Source organism: Vanessa atalanta, chromosome 3 (genome assembly GCF_905147765.1).
Source record: "Vanessa atalanta chromosome 3, ilVanAtal1.2, whole genome shotgun sequence".
Taxonomy (NCBI): Eukaryota; Metazoa; Arthropoda; class Insecta; order Lepidoptera; family Nymphalidae; genus Vanessa; species Vanessa atalanta.
In genome coordinates, this window is record NC_061873.1 from 249,177 (window position 1) to 265,447 (window position 16,271).

General features: G+C 33.5%; 1 protein-coding gene across 1 annotated transcript in view; it reads right to left on the reverse strand.

The window, feature by feature from the left end:
• The window catches only part of LOC125077380 (nephrin), a 393,621-nt gene that overhangs the window by 129,691 nt on the left and 247,659 nt on the right, over positions 1 to 16,271 (reverse strand). Inside the window, exon 4 of the mRNA XM_047689307.1 lies at positions 3,549 to 3,757. Within this exon, the coding sequence (XP_047545263.1) occupies positions 3,549 to 3,757 (209 nt within the window). The remainder of the gene's footprint in view (positions 1 to 3,548; positions 3,758 to 16,271) is intronic.

The window sequence follows — 16,271 nt, forward strand, 5'->3', positions numbered from 1 at the left end:
TATCTGCCAGACGAGCTAGCACAAAGCTCTATCACCAAGTGTTTAAATTTAAATATTTGGCAACATCACATACATTACTCTGATCCCAATGTAAGCAGCTAAAGCTCTTGTGTTATGGAAAATCAGAAGTTACGACGGTACCACAAACATCCAGACCCAAGACAACATAGAAAACTAATGAACTTTTTCTACATCGACTCAGCCGGGAATCGAAACCGGGACCTCGGAGTGGCGTACCCATGAAAACCGGTGTACACACTACTCGACCACGGAGGTCGTCAAAGTGTACTTTTTTATAATTAATGATTACATAAATAACTACAATATATGATATTGTAGTTATTATTTAAGTAGATACATAGAGCGGTAGTGAGTATATTTAATTATTATTTAATTTTGGCTTAATATATGCCACTGATCTGTCACTGCTCGACTGTAGTTCGAATAAGTATATATAAATATATTATATATTGACATCACAGTATTCATAATATGTGTAAAGGGTCGGATCAAATAAGTAACAAAAGTATCGACGGTAGAAAGACCACAAAATGCTGGCGATTTACCCTAGACTAATAAAGTTACCGTTTTAATTTAAGTTGGCTATCTGTTTTTACTTCGTTAACCAAAAGTGCCATACCGTAATGCGATTTAACGAGATTTGCATTCAATTTGAGACGAGCCGTCACAGAAACGTTCCGCTTAATAGAAAGACAACAAAGTGATAATCAGATCTCACGCTCCTCTATCGGCATCTTTGATAGCCTTCGAAGTGATTTTAAGTTTCAAACTCGAACAGTAGATCAATAAAACATTGAGTGCGGTTACAAAAGATGCAAAGCGATCCAGATCTGATAAACTAAGCGTAAAATCTAACATTTAAGTGGGGGCAATCTTGCAGAAAAGTATCGGACGAGGAACGAGCGATGAATTTAAAGCAAACGAAATTGAATGGCGGCAGTAAACTGAGTGTTCGTGTTTCAATAAAGGAGCGCGAAGCAATCGAATACGGTTTTGTTTCAAAGGCCGATCCAATTAATGCCGGGAATGTCCAGGGCATAATTACACGCGCCCGTAGGGAACTGAATCGGGATGGTACTCATTACCGAAAATACAATAACGGTAATGACATCCAATATATTTATGGCGCCAATAAAAATGCCAAAAGTGAGGAGGTTAAATTAAAAAGCAATTTGAATATGTTGAATAAATTTACCGTATTTATTATGTATTTATTCATTGTCACTCGTTTCGTGCGTGGAGGGGGTTGAAATGATTGTACTATTTTTATCAAGACGACTGTTACCACTGATCGAATAAATTACTATAAAAAGGTTGACATCGAACTGTTTCGGAATAATAAAATACTTTCTCGTTTTATTTCATTCTGTATTTTCTTAATACGATATGATTGTAAACAAACCCCACGGGTTTCGCAAGATGGCCGCACAAATAGACCCCTGACAGGCACTTCGCGAGTGATTGAGTATTGTCGGCCACATATTTTATGTGAACATTTATCCCTCTGCAAAGTCATGACCTAAATATAATTCGGTACAGGCTGACTATGTTATTATTGAAATACTCGGAAACGCTTTTCAATCCAAGTTAGTATCTGCGTATATCTAAATATGAAAAAAAATGAACTAAATTTATTTTGTGATGTATAATTTTATTCTGCCATGCGAGCAAACCCAGGCGTTATTCTAACGCGTTACACCGTTTGCATAATGACTCGTTTCTGGTCCAAACAAAAGTATTAGCCTTTTTTTAATGTATGAAAATATATTATTTTAATGTGAACCCCATAACTAGCATAATATGATGGTGCATTTAATATATTTATCAAAAAACGCCAAGAGTTCGACAAATATATGTTAAGTCACAAATGCGCCACCTCTCTCTTTAACTTCTGTTCGATTAGTAGGACTTTTGTCTGATTTACTTACTAGGTTAAGGAAATTGGCAGATATTGTTTTTCCATGGTCTAGACAACACAGATCTAAAATAAGATACAGAATTTGAATTATAGGAAAAGGGTGTACAAAGTTAAAAAAAAAAATACATGATATCACGTAAACATGTATCAAAATGGGTAAAAATATTGGCAAAACTGCTCGATTGGATCAATGTGCAAATAGGCATGATCACTTCTACTTTATGAACAGCGTGTTGGCACCTCCAGTGAAGTGTAGTTCACGAGTTTGAATATAATCGCTTCCATTTCAATAGGCCCTATTATTTTTACGCATGGAATAAATGCGTTATTTCCACTCTGACATTTATCCGCACTTATCACGTTCAGGTGCGAGGAGCGACGGCTATTAGCATTTCCATGGCATTTCATAAGGTCATCGAATACTCTTTTAAACTTAACATTAAAGTAAAACTTCATGCTTCGATTGAGTGATCTGTGAAGATTGTTCAGATTCAAATAAAACGTTACTTATACTTTATATGATATTATTTTTCTCCTTTTATCTTTTGTTACTCGTATATAACTGATTTTATTATATTTGTTATCCTTTTCGATCTGTTCATATCACAGTATATACAGTACAGTACATAATAATACAGTATTCCAGGTCTCTCATTTATTACTAACGCTTGCCCATATTTCATTAATTTGCGATCGCTACAGTTTGTTTTAGATAAAGTATAAAGGCATAAACTCAATTGGCGAATGCACTTGAATGGTCGAAATTACGAATATCTTTTAAAATAATTAAGATCCTCCTTTAACCCGAAACCTTTTCATTCCACAGTCTAGTAAACGTAATGGAAGTCAAACAATACAATAACGCCGCCAATCACCAGATAACAATGATTCTGAAATGACAATTTTATAGTTTCTGTCAAACATGTTAAGGCAATACCGTTGATGATATTAATTTAATCACACATATATATCATACGAAGGAAATTCTAGCGGAGTATGTTAATTAAATTAATAAGCTGACGTACTCGCTTGATGAATACGGGGCGCAAAAGAGACGTTGATTGAACATTCCGACAAACTTCGGGCTATCGATCACCCTCCAAGCTCCAACAATGATTTGAATGTAAGCCGTGAGATACTAACGAGATACTGTTACGTGTTGTGTTAACAATACTGCGACAAACGTGTTATTGTGAACTTGCGGAATTCGATATAAAAGCTGTATCGAAGTTATTGGTTACAATCATAAGATTTGCACTTTAAGAGATTTAGATTATATTTGTTCCATTTTTTCTAAACAATCGTCCTCTTTATCATCGGAGGCGGCGGTGTTATTTCTCCTATGATTATTATTTAGTGATTGAAAGGTGTTCAGAATTAACTGCTGGAATAAAGCCTCATCTCCTTCTTTTTCAGAAGTATGGACCTGATTACGCTGCGCTATTTCAATGCAGATTAGTAGATATATACAATCAGTAGGACATCAAAAATCAGCGCTTGCCCATCAATATTAAGCTACTGGTTTATAGTTATATAGTATTATTATATTACAGCATATACTCTTTTCGAATACATGCGATTACATAGAAACGATATCATAAGTACTCACCCACAACCGTGAGATTGTATCTGAAACTGGTGGTCTGGGTGTTGCGAAAGTCAACCCGGCAGCGGTAGACGCCTTCATCTCTTCTCTTGACGTCTCGTACAAGCAACGACGCTGGAGGTGGTGAGGTGGAGAAGTGAGCTCGTGGGCCAAACACTTCTGGTGCAGACCAATGCCTGGCCTCAGATAGGTGCTTGCCTCGCACGTCGAAGCTGAAACAAAAAATCTTTGGTAATTTTTTTGATAATGTAAGTTAAAAAAGATTTTAACCTTAATAATACGACATCAGAAAGTAGGCCTCGTGTCCTTTACTTCGAGCAATAGCTCTATAAACTTTATGTGCAAAAAAACAGTTTTACAAGACTTACTTAATCTTGTTATCAGATCGGAGTAAAGATTCTGATAAGAAAAACCGTTAAGAATCTTGTATTACTAAGTAAGCTTGACATAAGTCTTAATTCAATTAAATAATTAAACCTAAAGCCACAATTTACTCCTAAACCCTATTGTGAAGGTATAATGAATCATCCGATTTCGGTATCGTATACTGTATTCCAAAATCAATATTACCAGTATGTTGTGTAGAAAAAATTACAAGTTTTTACTTTAATTAGATACAGAACTATTCAGCTTTATTTTACAATAAATTCTAAAAAAAATTGAACAACATTTTTTTGTGTTCACGTATATAGAACATCAATGTCAACGATGGCACTTGTGAACGAAGCTCGCGTATAACCTGTGCTAGTTGAACACACGCAGGAATTTCGAATTGTTTTTCACGGAACAGCACTACTGTTGTCAAAAGCTGCAGTCTTCAGAAATACGATATTTGCGAACGACAGGTACGTTACGAGTACGTTCGTATGTCGGACGAATATCGATAACTTCCGACGGCAGACCACATGTCATAGCATGAATGGTTGGATGAATTCTCATATATCTTACCGTAAAATGTGTACTTATGATACATATTGGAAATGTATAGAGAGAATTCAAGTGAAGATATATTATAAGTACGATGAAAATTGGACGTAAATAAACATATATGTTGTTATTCTTCGTAACATATTCAATGTTAATAATGTTGTGAAGAATAGATACTAAAACTTTCAAGCTAGAGCGACCTTTGTTTCTTTGTCACTCGATACGAGAAATTCGTTTCTCTAAGATATATTTTATATTCCTCTGTTTCTCGTTCTATGAAATAGCTTATGATGTATGTTTGCATGCATGCATTAAATACGGCTCGGGCATAATAAATAAAATTTAAATATTTAAATAAAAAATTTGAATTATAAAGTCGTTAATCCACAAGAAAAGGATAACGCCACAACGATAATCCTCTTAAACCAATAGGAACATCCATTTTTCATCACGACCTCTCAATTTTTTATTTATAAAAAAATCTCTACAAAAAATGTACTTAGCGTTAATTTTAATAAACTCGCTCCAAATCGTTCTGTAAGCTTTTAACGGAAAATTAGTGTTATAAAAACGGTTTTCATCTCAATAATTTTTTCATCATTACAGAAATATTTGTATCTAAAAATATAATTAGAACGCTACACTCTTTTTTCAATTTTAGTATAAAATAAATACGGAAAGTGGCAAAATGTTACGTGAATATATTCTATATTGTTATTTAAATATTTCACAGCTTAAAGTTTTTTTGGATACTGCGTCAGATGTTAAAAATAAATACATATAATACGGGTCGATACCGGATTAAGGCTTTCTTATCGTTTAAAGAATACGAAGAAGGATTTTGAGAAAATATCAACTAGAAGTCGAGCGATCTCAAGTCAAAACATATATGTAGGTCACTTCATTGTCAGACTTAAAATAGTTTCATGCGGATAAAATACAAAACGGCAATATATATATATATATATACAGGTACAATTTTGAACACTAAATTTTCCCCATCGCAATCGCTCATTCGCTTTATCAGGTAAAACGTAACGCGTTACGCCTCCCTGTTAAAACAAACAAGAGCTACAAACGGCTGGTCCCTACCATAAATCATGGAACCTCACACGACCATAATTCTACAATAGCGTAGAAAATTCAAAAGGCAAGAGGCACAAAAAGAAACGAGTGTATAATCATAAAACGGATTACAACGATGAAATATACCGAGGGTCTTATGATCCCACTCATCGGTTTTATTTTCACGTAGATTGTTTCAACCACTTTTAAACGTGACATTTCAAAGGTGCTGTTGCGTTTTTTGTCCACAGCGTTGGGTTTTGTTGATGTTTGATGCATGTTTGCATTTTTTTAAACAGTATGTTAGATGCTGATTTTGTATTTTTTGCATGTTTGCCACTTTGATATTGACAAAGTTTTAATTTTCACGCATGGTCCTGTTTAATGGTGTAGCATAAAATGGCCGATGAGTCTATTTATTGAGATAGGCCTGTACAATAAATTAAACTAAATATTTGCTCATAAAAATGGAATATAAAATACAGCGAACAGGATACAAAAATGCCTTCTAATTAAATAATAATAAAATAAAATCTGAAAGCAAACGAAGGGACGCTAATCTCGTGTATTTTTTTTTCAATTTTGTATTAGGGAAATATTTGCGAAGATAGCCGATGAAAGACGTAATAAAAGCATTTAAGCTTGACATTTGCATCTATATTTGTGATAACTACTTTATATTTATTCTCAATGATTGCAGATACTAGTAATATTGTTAATAAAGTAATTTTTTAATGGTATTATACTTGCAAATGGAAGAGGGTGTGCTTTATAATGTATGTTACTTTTAAGCATGCTTACATTGTCACTTTTCATACAAGATGATATTAGGGCGAAGTTTGGTTATTAAAAAAATCATAATTAATTTTATCATTTTTATTAGCATTAGCAGCCTGTAAATTTCCCACTGCTGAGCTAAGGCCTCCTCTCCCTTTGAGGAGAAGGTTTGAAGCATATTCCATCACGCTGCTCCAATGCGGGTTGATGAAATACACACGTGGCAGAATTTCGTTGAAATTAGACACACGCAGGTTTCCTCACGATGTTTTCCTTCACCGCCGAGCACGAGATGAATTATAAACACAAATTAAGCACATGCAATTTCAGTGGTGCTTGCCTGGGCTTGAACCCGAAATCATCTGCACGCGTTTTAACCACTAGGCCATCTAGGTCATATATCTAATCATAATGAATACGCTCTAATAATAAAACTACCTTTTTCAATTAGACGAATGTCTAAGAAAGTGGAACTGTAAGTTTATAACGCGGACGAATCCAATAACAACCATAATTTTTATCATATTTATAATACATAAATATATAGTCAATCGAATAAATCACAAAACATTTAGAAATCGATTACATAATAAGAATCATATTTTCGTACAATCCAACTGTAATATATTTTTTCAAGTCCCTCATCGCGTATTCCGGGAGGCACCTCACTCGCCTTCAGTCGCAAAACGATGAGCCCTGCCCTTTGTCAATTTGCTACATCCCCTTAGTCTGGCATCGCCCGAACAGCAGCGCCCTTAACGCGTCGACGTGACAACACTGCCTTTTTAAACCCATGACCTCTTTCGCCTTTCTTCACTTTCTCTCGGATTGGTAACTTTAATCTTCTGATTGTTCAATTTTACTGATATGGATGAAATCTGAATTTATTATCTGTATAATTCTTAAAAGATAACATAAACAACAAAATAACATACATACTTTATTTTTAGGATTTAGTGATTTAAATTCTAAAGAAGTTTATTTTGTTTGAATTTAAAAGATCATTGACCGTTCTAGAAAATTTTATACAAGAATCGTTCGCAATTACTCAAAACAATACGTGAATTCCACGTTGTGAGAGAATAAATATAAAAAGCCGGCCGCTATAAATCGCCAGACCTTGTTTGTTGCTCACTTTTATCCGTCATCGCATCTGACGGCTTAGGGTGACTGATGTTTCAGGTATTAATATTTTTGACAAAAACCTTAATTTATTTCCAATTATTGAAATCAAAGCTGATATTGCTTTATTGACTAAAGCGGGAACTATCGTGTCGACATGAGTAAATTTTATATCAGCATATGTATGAGAAATTTTCCAACAAATATTTATTGTTGGTATCAAGTATTGTTAGATTATTTTTAGACACGTTACAATAAATTCATTTACAAACATAGACCTCTTAAAACCTCTCGGACATATTGCATAAGCATTATATTCTTATTTATAATCAAAAACATTATTTATACAATTAACTTGGGATTTTTTTAAGATTTTATTGATTGTAAAACTACCACTGTTGCGGAATATTGATACTACTGGTAACTGGTTGTACAATGAGCAACAAGCGGTAGTACGATAACAGTTACTCTATTTCACCAATTAAATTAGGTAGGTATAAACATGGCAACTGTAGTTAAATATATAATTATAAAAACCTACCATTGCAACTAGGGAAGTCAAGACAAGAGGACTGAAATAGCTGTAACAATAATCTGGTTCCTCCATATTGATCTCATCACCAGTATCCATTATTCAACGTTCCTCGTTCGTCACGACGACGTCTTATTTTATATTTGTTTATCAAATATGAGCCGCGTCGTTAGGTGAGATGTTTCAGGATAGCAAATTTAAACATAGCACCTCCTCGCTCCCTCGTGGCGTTTGATGTTTGATGAAAACGCCTTGTTTACTTGTTTGTACTATCTATTTTAAATGAAGTAATTACTTTGCATACATTTTTGCTTTTCTTATGGAGTTATAAAAAATTCTGTTGTGTTTCCTTTGACACCAATTTCTGTCTTTCTGACATTATTGATTGTCAATTTTCACCCCCTAAGTAATATCTATAGGTAAAGCTGTAATCTTTATTCCTTTATTTATTTTTATAAATAAATATATTTATATCTCTTTTTAAAGATTCATTACATTCTTTTTTTTTTAGAAGTCGGAAAGCCATCAGGCAAACTTGTCATGCACGTTGCATTTGAAAATTACCTTGGCACTTTAAGAAATATTTGCCATTCCTTACGTCACCAATATGCTTGTAAAAACACTGGCTAGCTCACCCTTCAAACCGGAACACAGTAATACCAAGTAGTACTGTTTGGCGTTCGAATATATGATGAGTGGGTGGACATACGGGCTTGTACAAAACTATACCACCAACTAAATACTGATTAGCGAAAGATGAAATTAATAATTAAAAACAAATAATAACAAACTTTGTTTGAACGCTGTCATTGAATTTCAACCGTTCGATTCAACCTTTTACCTTTAGACACCAAACCCTAAAAATCAGTGAGAAATGAAGCGAGAGTTTATTCGATTCCGTGACGAGTAGGCTCACACACAGCATTGTCAATTATCGGTATCCAGCTGTCGCTCGCAGGCCGTTATTTTCTCTTCAGCGAATAATGAATCAAAGCACACAGCGATCAAAGCCTCACGTCAAATATTATAATATTCACGAGAATATTGTAATATTCGGCAAATACTATAATATTCGATTGTTATTGTCCATGACAGACGCGACTGTCACTCTTTCAGATTCGACTTTCGAATAAACACTCTATACTGTTATCGATTTGATAAAATTTCTTTGTTACGATATTATGTTACTCTTCCGAGAAGAGGTTTTGCGCCTCGGAATGATGAAATAAACATAAAACATGAATAGAAATGGAACTGTGTCTCGTTATTACTCGGAGACTTGATGAAATTGTGGTTATTTTTGGGAATATTATAATACCTACGAATATACATTAACGAGTATTTATCATGTAAGCTAACGAACATCAATCATCAATCAAATTTACATTTTCTCTTGAGAGTACAAAATTTATACCAATATTGTTAGCAAATAAAAAATAGTCAAACCGAGTCGGATCAATGGCGTGAATTTTAATCAAAGATTGCGGGTTCAAACTCGGGTAAGCACCTCTTAGTTTTATGTGTGTGTGTGTATGTTTACAATGTTTGTATGATTTCCTATCAACTATATAATATAAGGCACTTGAAATGAGTATGAGTAATTTATGTAATAGTATAAAAGTGCACTACGATTATATTTTCAAAGTGATATAGTGAAAATACAAGATCCACTTTATTTATGACTTTAAAGAGTGATATATCGTTAACTGAGCTATAATGATGTATACTTTTGAAAACATTAATAAAGAAACCTCCCAAGTATCGTCTCAAATTACTATTAATCTCCTTCCCTTTTTACTCTTAGTACAAGCTGAATTGCATTGGCCTTTTGAAATCATGTTTCGTTTTCGATAATACCGAGGCTAAACGTTTAATTGACCACAGTTTTAGAACTAGAATCCAATAACGGCGTGTCTAGCAACGAACTCATGGCAGCTCTCGTAACACTCAACCTACTTGCGAAGCGCCCTCGAAGCGAGCCAGAGGCCCTATGATTCATGCCGGTAGCTTTCCGGATCGAGATTTATCGCCTTCGAAACATTTGCACGCCTTCACTCCGCAGGACTTCCTTGATACTCGTAATAAATGTGTGCTCCACTTTATTTATGACTTTAAAGAGTGATAGCTTTGTTTGTTTTTAGATAGGCATTAGGGCAGGTACACATAAGCGGTATAACTATATTATTTTTATTTTAGTTTAAAATATAACAAGATGTAAATTTTCAATTTATAATTTTTTGGCACTTATGCTTATAGCAGAGTTAACTGGCAGAAATCATCACGTAAGACACCGACGTTATGCCCCTTCTAGGCGAACTTTCTCTCTTTTTCTCTCTGACTCTTTGTTTAAAATACGGCTTAATAAAAAAATACTTAGGCTTATTTTTTTTTTTGTTTTTATTGCAACGAATTATTAGAATTTATTGATTATAACATGATATATAGCATAAGCCCACGACAAATTTCTTTTTAAAAAATATTTGGACTCAGGCCAAAAAAATATGTTTTAATAATATTGAGTATTAGCAAAATCTATGATGATTTCACTTCTGTTAACGAATCTTCGTTTTATAATTATATGTATTTATAAATATATATACAATATATAAGAAGAAGGATTTGTCAAGTAATCCGGCACGCAGCGCCATTGTTCGCTACGAATATACAGAACGCAGAATTCCTTTCATTTCAGAAAAACATTCAATTTTCATCGCGTTGTATTATAGAACAATACAACAATTGTATTGCTTTTAGCAATAACTTTCTATTAGATTGAAAAAACAAACTAAATGTATTAAATTCACTACTCCAGACGTAAGATGTATAGAAAATAAAAGTACTTTTAGTGCGATTATAATTACTAGTTTTCTCCTGTAGTTTCAGCGCCGTTTGGGGGTTAGTTTTGGCAGTATGTTCTTTTTTTACCCCTGAGGACTCGTTGGCAGAAGTTCATCATGAACCATTGTCCCAGCTTTGAACCGAAAGTGGCGTTTTCTGATCTCAGATTACTCCTACAAGCACCCAATTTTTACTTATTAAGACAGAGAGAAATATAAAAGAATAACATTTTTGCTTTGAAGTAAATATACGTATCACTTAAGCTTTTAAGACTAACAATATTGTAATACTACAATAATGTAAAACCCATCGATAATATTGGCCCTTAACCACCGAAGCGCAGCAGACTAGGATGGAGGAATAGGCTTTAGAACAATCTTTTTAGACAAAGAAGAGATTTTTTCAAAGAAGTGGAACATATACAAGTCCTTAATGATTTCTCGAATGCCCAAAAAGTAATTTGAGTTCGAATTTATATTCACAAACGTTCCCAAGTCTTAGTACCTAATATATGAAATATCTAGCATTCGAATCGTCACGCAAAAATGGAAATACCACAAATATAAGTATATTTCAACCAAGCAATAAAAGCTTGAAGATTAATAGACCAGACATTGATAAATAGGTTTTCGAGGCATCGGTGGTGTTCAGCAAAAAGTTGCTGAAAAATTGGTGCGTCTATATTACTAACACGTAGGAAAGCCGAAACTGGAAACAGTTCGTCGGACATACGCCCGTCACGTAAAGGTGTTTTGTCACGCTGCTCATCCCAAAAAAGCTAGGCATTAAAATGTATAAGGCGTTTCGGATGCGTGCTAACTTTTATTACGAAGAAACAAGAGTCGAGCGTTGGCATTTATTTTTTATGAATATGATCTTTGCGGCCCGCTTTAACCTGTGTCTCATCTTCTGAATACCATTCACGCGGTAATTGTTTTGCCGAATTGTATTTTTTAAAGTGTATTAATATAATTCGATTGAAATCATATTATTATGGTTATTATTATATATTAAACAAGCTACACAATTTTACTGCTATTTATTCCGAAAAAACTATAGCTACGCGTTCAACCTTGTAGAATCACTATACAAAAGTGCGTGTGAGTGGTTAATAAAATAAACACAAAATATTGAATTACAGGTAGTGTTATTTAATACTAAATTACTCTAATCATCCTCTTACTAATTATTTGATAATAATTTATACCTTAAAAAATAAAATGAATATCAAATTTACAAAAATTCCCATAAAAAATTGGTTTACATAAATAAAATTGTTTCATTAGAAAATGTTAAATCGAAATTAAAGGAGTAAATAAGTCGAATGGTTTCGTTTACGTTGATACAATGCGTGCGGTCATAGTCCTTATTTCGCGGTTATCAAAGACTAAAATACAAAAACATATAATTTCGTTCATTTTACATTAATGGTCGCTATTCTAATGAGAGGATTTGGGCGCGGCTACCCGTTGTTACTTCGTCCTTGTTTATTAGGCATTTGGGTGTTATCTCAGAACAAAATGTTAACAGTCCTAGAGTATCAATGGTATGGTATTTAATTGGATGGAGTGTGGATGAAATCCGAATTACTGTAAATTTGTAAGTATTATTTTTACCAGCTGCTGTCCTTAGTAGTTCTACCGCTCATAGACGTTCGCTGTGAAAATATGCCACCCAACATCTCTCGTTTCTATCATTCCATTTCCCATATTTTAACTACGTATTGTTGCTTAGTGGTTGGTGTCTACTCAGAGGTACTTACACAAAGCCCCACCACCAACTAAATTTGAACCAACAATTGAAGTAATTTAAAATATTCATACAATTCATTATTCGTATTAACAACTTGTAGGTCAATCTTTTGAAAGTAACCTAATTTTAATTCCTCAGATAATTTAATTTATAGACAATTTTTTAATTATATCAAACAAGTTATAATTTATTCTTTGAATTACTAGTTTATTTATGCTGCAAAAATCGTGCCTTTTTATTCAAAGGAATACTTAGAAAATGTTGTTTTGGATTATAATTCGTAGTATTGTATATTTTTTAAGCATATTGGCATCATACTAAAATATATAAATTCTTAAGTAAAGCTAAAACTAGCACTATGAAGAGCAAATAGATGAATGAAAAAGCCGTAATGGAATTGTATGAGGTCAGGCATATGAAATTCTGCCGTATTATGTGTATCGACTAAACCACACTGTAGCAGCGTATTGCAATAAGCTCCAAGCTTTCTCATCAAGAGCAAATCGAAACCCAAGCGAAGCAAGAAGACAGAGATGTGCTGTAATTTTGTTACAAAACGCAAAAAGTATTTTGGGACATATGACAACATGATTCGTATCACACATGATAAACATAGGTTTGTTCTCTATTGCACACACATTTTATGAAATAATGATCCCCAAAGCTATTCATACGTCCGGGAGGTAATAAGTGGGCAAATAATAGTTCGTTCCGAGCCCGCTGGCTAACTACAATTGGGTACATTTGATTGACAAGCGCGAGCGGAAATTACCTGTGATTCTAAGGATTGTATTTGTTGCCTCGTGAGTGTAACCTAATGTTAAGTTCGTTGATTCTCTCCTAATCCCTTCCCTATAAATAATTTATAGTATTATGTATGCCAGTGTAACTACACAAGGGACGTAGAATTTCAGTTTTTGAGGTTAGGGGCGCATTGCTTACGTATGTAAGATGGCCCATTGGTCCGACCTTTGCCACAGACGTATGTAATAGAATAGTTCTAATTGTGTGTCTGTATTACATTATGTCCTAAATAAACTTTAACAAATTCTAATATTTAAAGACAACTCTATGTTTAATTTGAACTATAAATAATTCTACGGTCGTAATAACACGAGTACGCGTGGATGTACGAAATATAAATTTGATTTCATTAGAAGCTTATCGTTCATCACTCATAGAAGCTAACCTCAGCCATTATATCGCTGCTAAATTATGTATGAAATAACCCTCAATCGATCCTGGCTCACGCGGTCTCTATCACTATTCTAGTTAAACCGATTCCACCGATTGGTCGCTCGTTCATTGTTCTATAATTCAAAAAAATATTTGTAATTAACGAATAATTTGTATGTTATTAAGACTTTATCTCAATGACTTCTGAATTTTACTGTTTTCTTCGCCTTTTGGGAGCATCGGTCTTCCTGAAGGTGCGGTCTCATACTTGAACTCCCAATCATCTGCTTCAATGGTCATTATTTCTCGGACATGTATCACCAGAACTGTGACAATCTGGTAACTATGGTTGAACGATTGATATAACTACTCTGTTTCCTAACAACAAAATGTATGGATTTTTAGAGGAAATCATGCACCGTAGTATGCTGAGTGACATTAATTTTTTGGAATAAAGACTGGATGACATAATATGGGTACATGGGGTCCAGTACCACATGACATAAAAGAAAAGTCTCCGAATAACGAGCAAATACTATCGCAAAGAATATTGTCAAGTGAGTAACATTCTGGACCAGATTTTTATTTATCAAATTAAGTTCACTAAACCATCATATATACGATATGAAACGTTCAACATGTGCTATTTCCAAATCAAAAATCATATATCGTTTATTTTTCTGTTATCTGAAAGAAATAGTTACGAAACAAGCAACAAATAAAATTGGTATGGCGAAACACCATCAGTTTATTATTAGCTTGTACCACGTGTGGAAGTTGTGTTATGTCCTGAATTATTATTATAGTAACATGGAATTTAGCTTTCCATTAATTATTTTGATCTTGCTAAAATGTGAAGCTACGCTTAGAATACTTGGAGGCAGGGATGCACTCAAAGACGAATTTCCTTTTGTCGTTCGCTTAGAAGCACAAATAATTGAGGACCACGACAAAAATATTGTCCATTATTACCAAATCTGTTCAGGTGCGGCGGTTACTTCTAAATGGGTATTAACTGCAGCACATTGTTATTTGGATCATTTATCAATGTTCGCGAGATACGATAGCTACTTTCCAAGCCATATGGGTAAAATAAGTCCTATACTAAAAGTTCATGTGCACCCGCAGTACACCAATCAGCGTATATTGATAAATCAAAACGATGTGGCTTTATTTCTAAGTCAAAATATATTAGTTTCTCAATATGGTAAGATAAGTGCCGTCGATTACAAGACTTTAGTTGGTCACAAAGTAATTATACTAGGATTCGGAGCGACAAATGCAACACCTACCGAAAAACCTTTACAGGTCTTGGAAGGCATGATGAATAATTGTCTCGAAATTGAAAAGGATTTTGTAGAGTTTCCAGCGACGATGATGTGTGTTGTCCCATTATGCGGGTTGGAAGCGACGATCTGTGGTGGTGATTCTGGTGGCCCAGTGGTACATTCATCTGGAATAGTTGGTGTCAATTCAATGTCGGTAGATAACTGTAACGAATTCACAACCAACTTTAAAACAACCCCAGGGTCTTCAGCAAGCATGGTAGCAATGATAAGCCATGAAATAGATTGGGTTGCGAATGTAATTTCTAATGAAGGAATTTATTAAACGGTAAAACCTAGTGATGTGCCATATAAGAATTAAATTGATACTAGCAAAACAATAATAAATGATACATTTTTAACCAATGATTTTGATATTTAATCAAACAAAAATAAACAATATGTAATGAATATAAATTTAAACTAATTTACAATTCTATCTTTTTTGTTGTTATGACACTACTTTTATATTAAGGTACTTGATACTATATTTATTAAATTTTTATAAATTGTGATAAAAGTATGTACATTTTACAGACTTGAAAAGTAATTTTGAAGGAAGAATAAATTATAACATATTATTTATTTTTTTATATTTTTTCTAATTTATAATTCATTCAAGACAAAGTAAATTAATATACTAATTAAGCAAGACTTAGAAATATTAAAAGTAAGTGCTGTCATTTGCTTTGGCAGTTTCTATCTCGACGATTAACAATCGTATAAATAAATAAATAAATATAAAAGATTTTTGTCCAGCTTGCATCAAACGTGCACAAAATTTATCTCAATCGGTTAGGTTGGGAACTGTTTTAAAATTCAGTTGCTAGATTTGGACCCACACAGCTTACTAACAAGCGAATTTAAAGAAAAGCTAATAAAAGATTAAATTTTTAATCTAATCTACTGTAAGCTTATTCAGCAGACTATATATATTTATTAATTTATCTACTATCAAGGAATAGAAAATATTCATTGAATTTATATAATTAATACTTTATTTGTATTTAAATCAAGTCAAATCAATTTTATTCAAATAAAGTTCACAATGAAGCGTTAATATTTAAACACTACCACCGTTCCCGAAAGCAGCCTCCGGCGAGAAGAAACGGCAAGAAACTCGCATAGTTGCTCTTTTCAAATAAACTGTTTTAATTATTATACCTATGAAATTTTATTTATAGAGTAACTTTACATTTAATGTAATCCTGT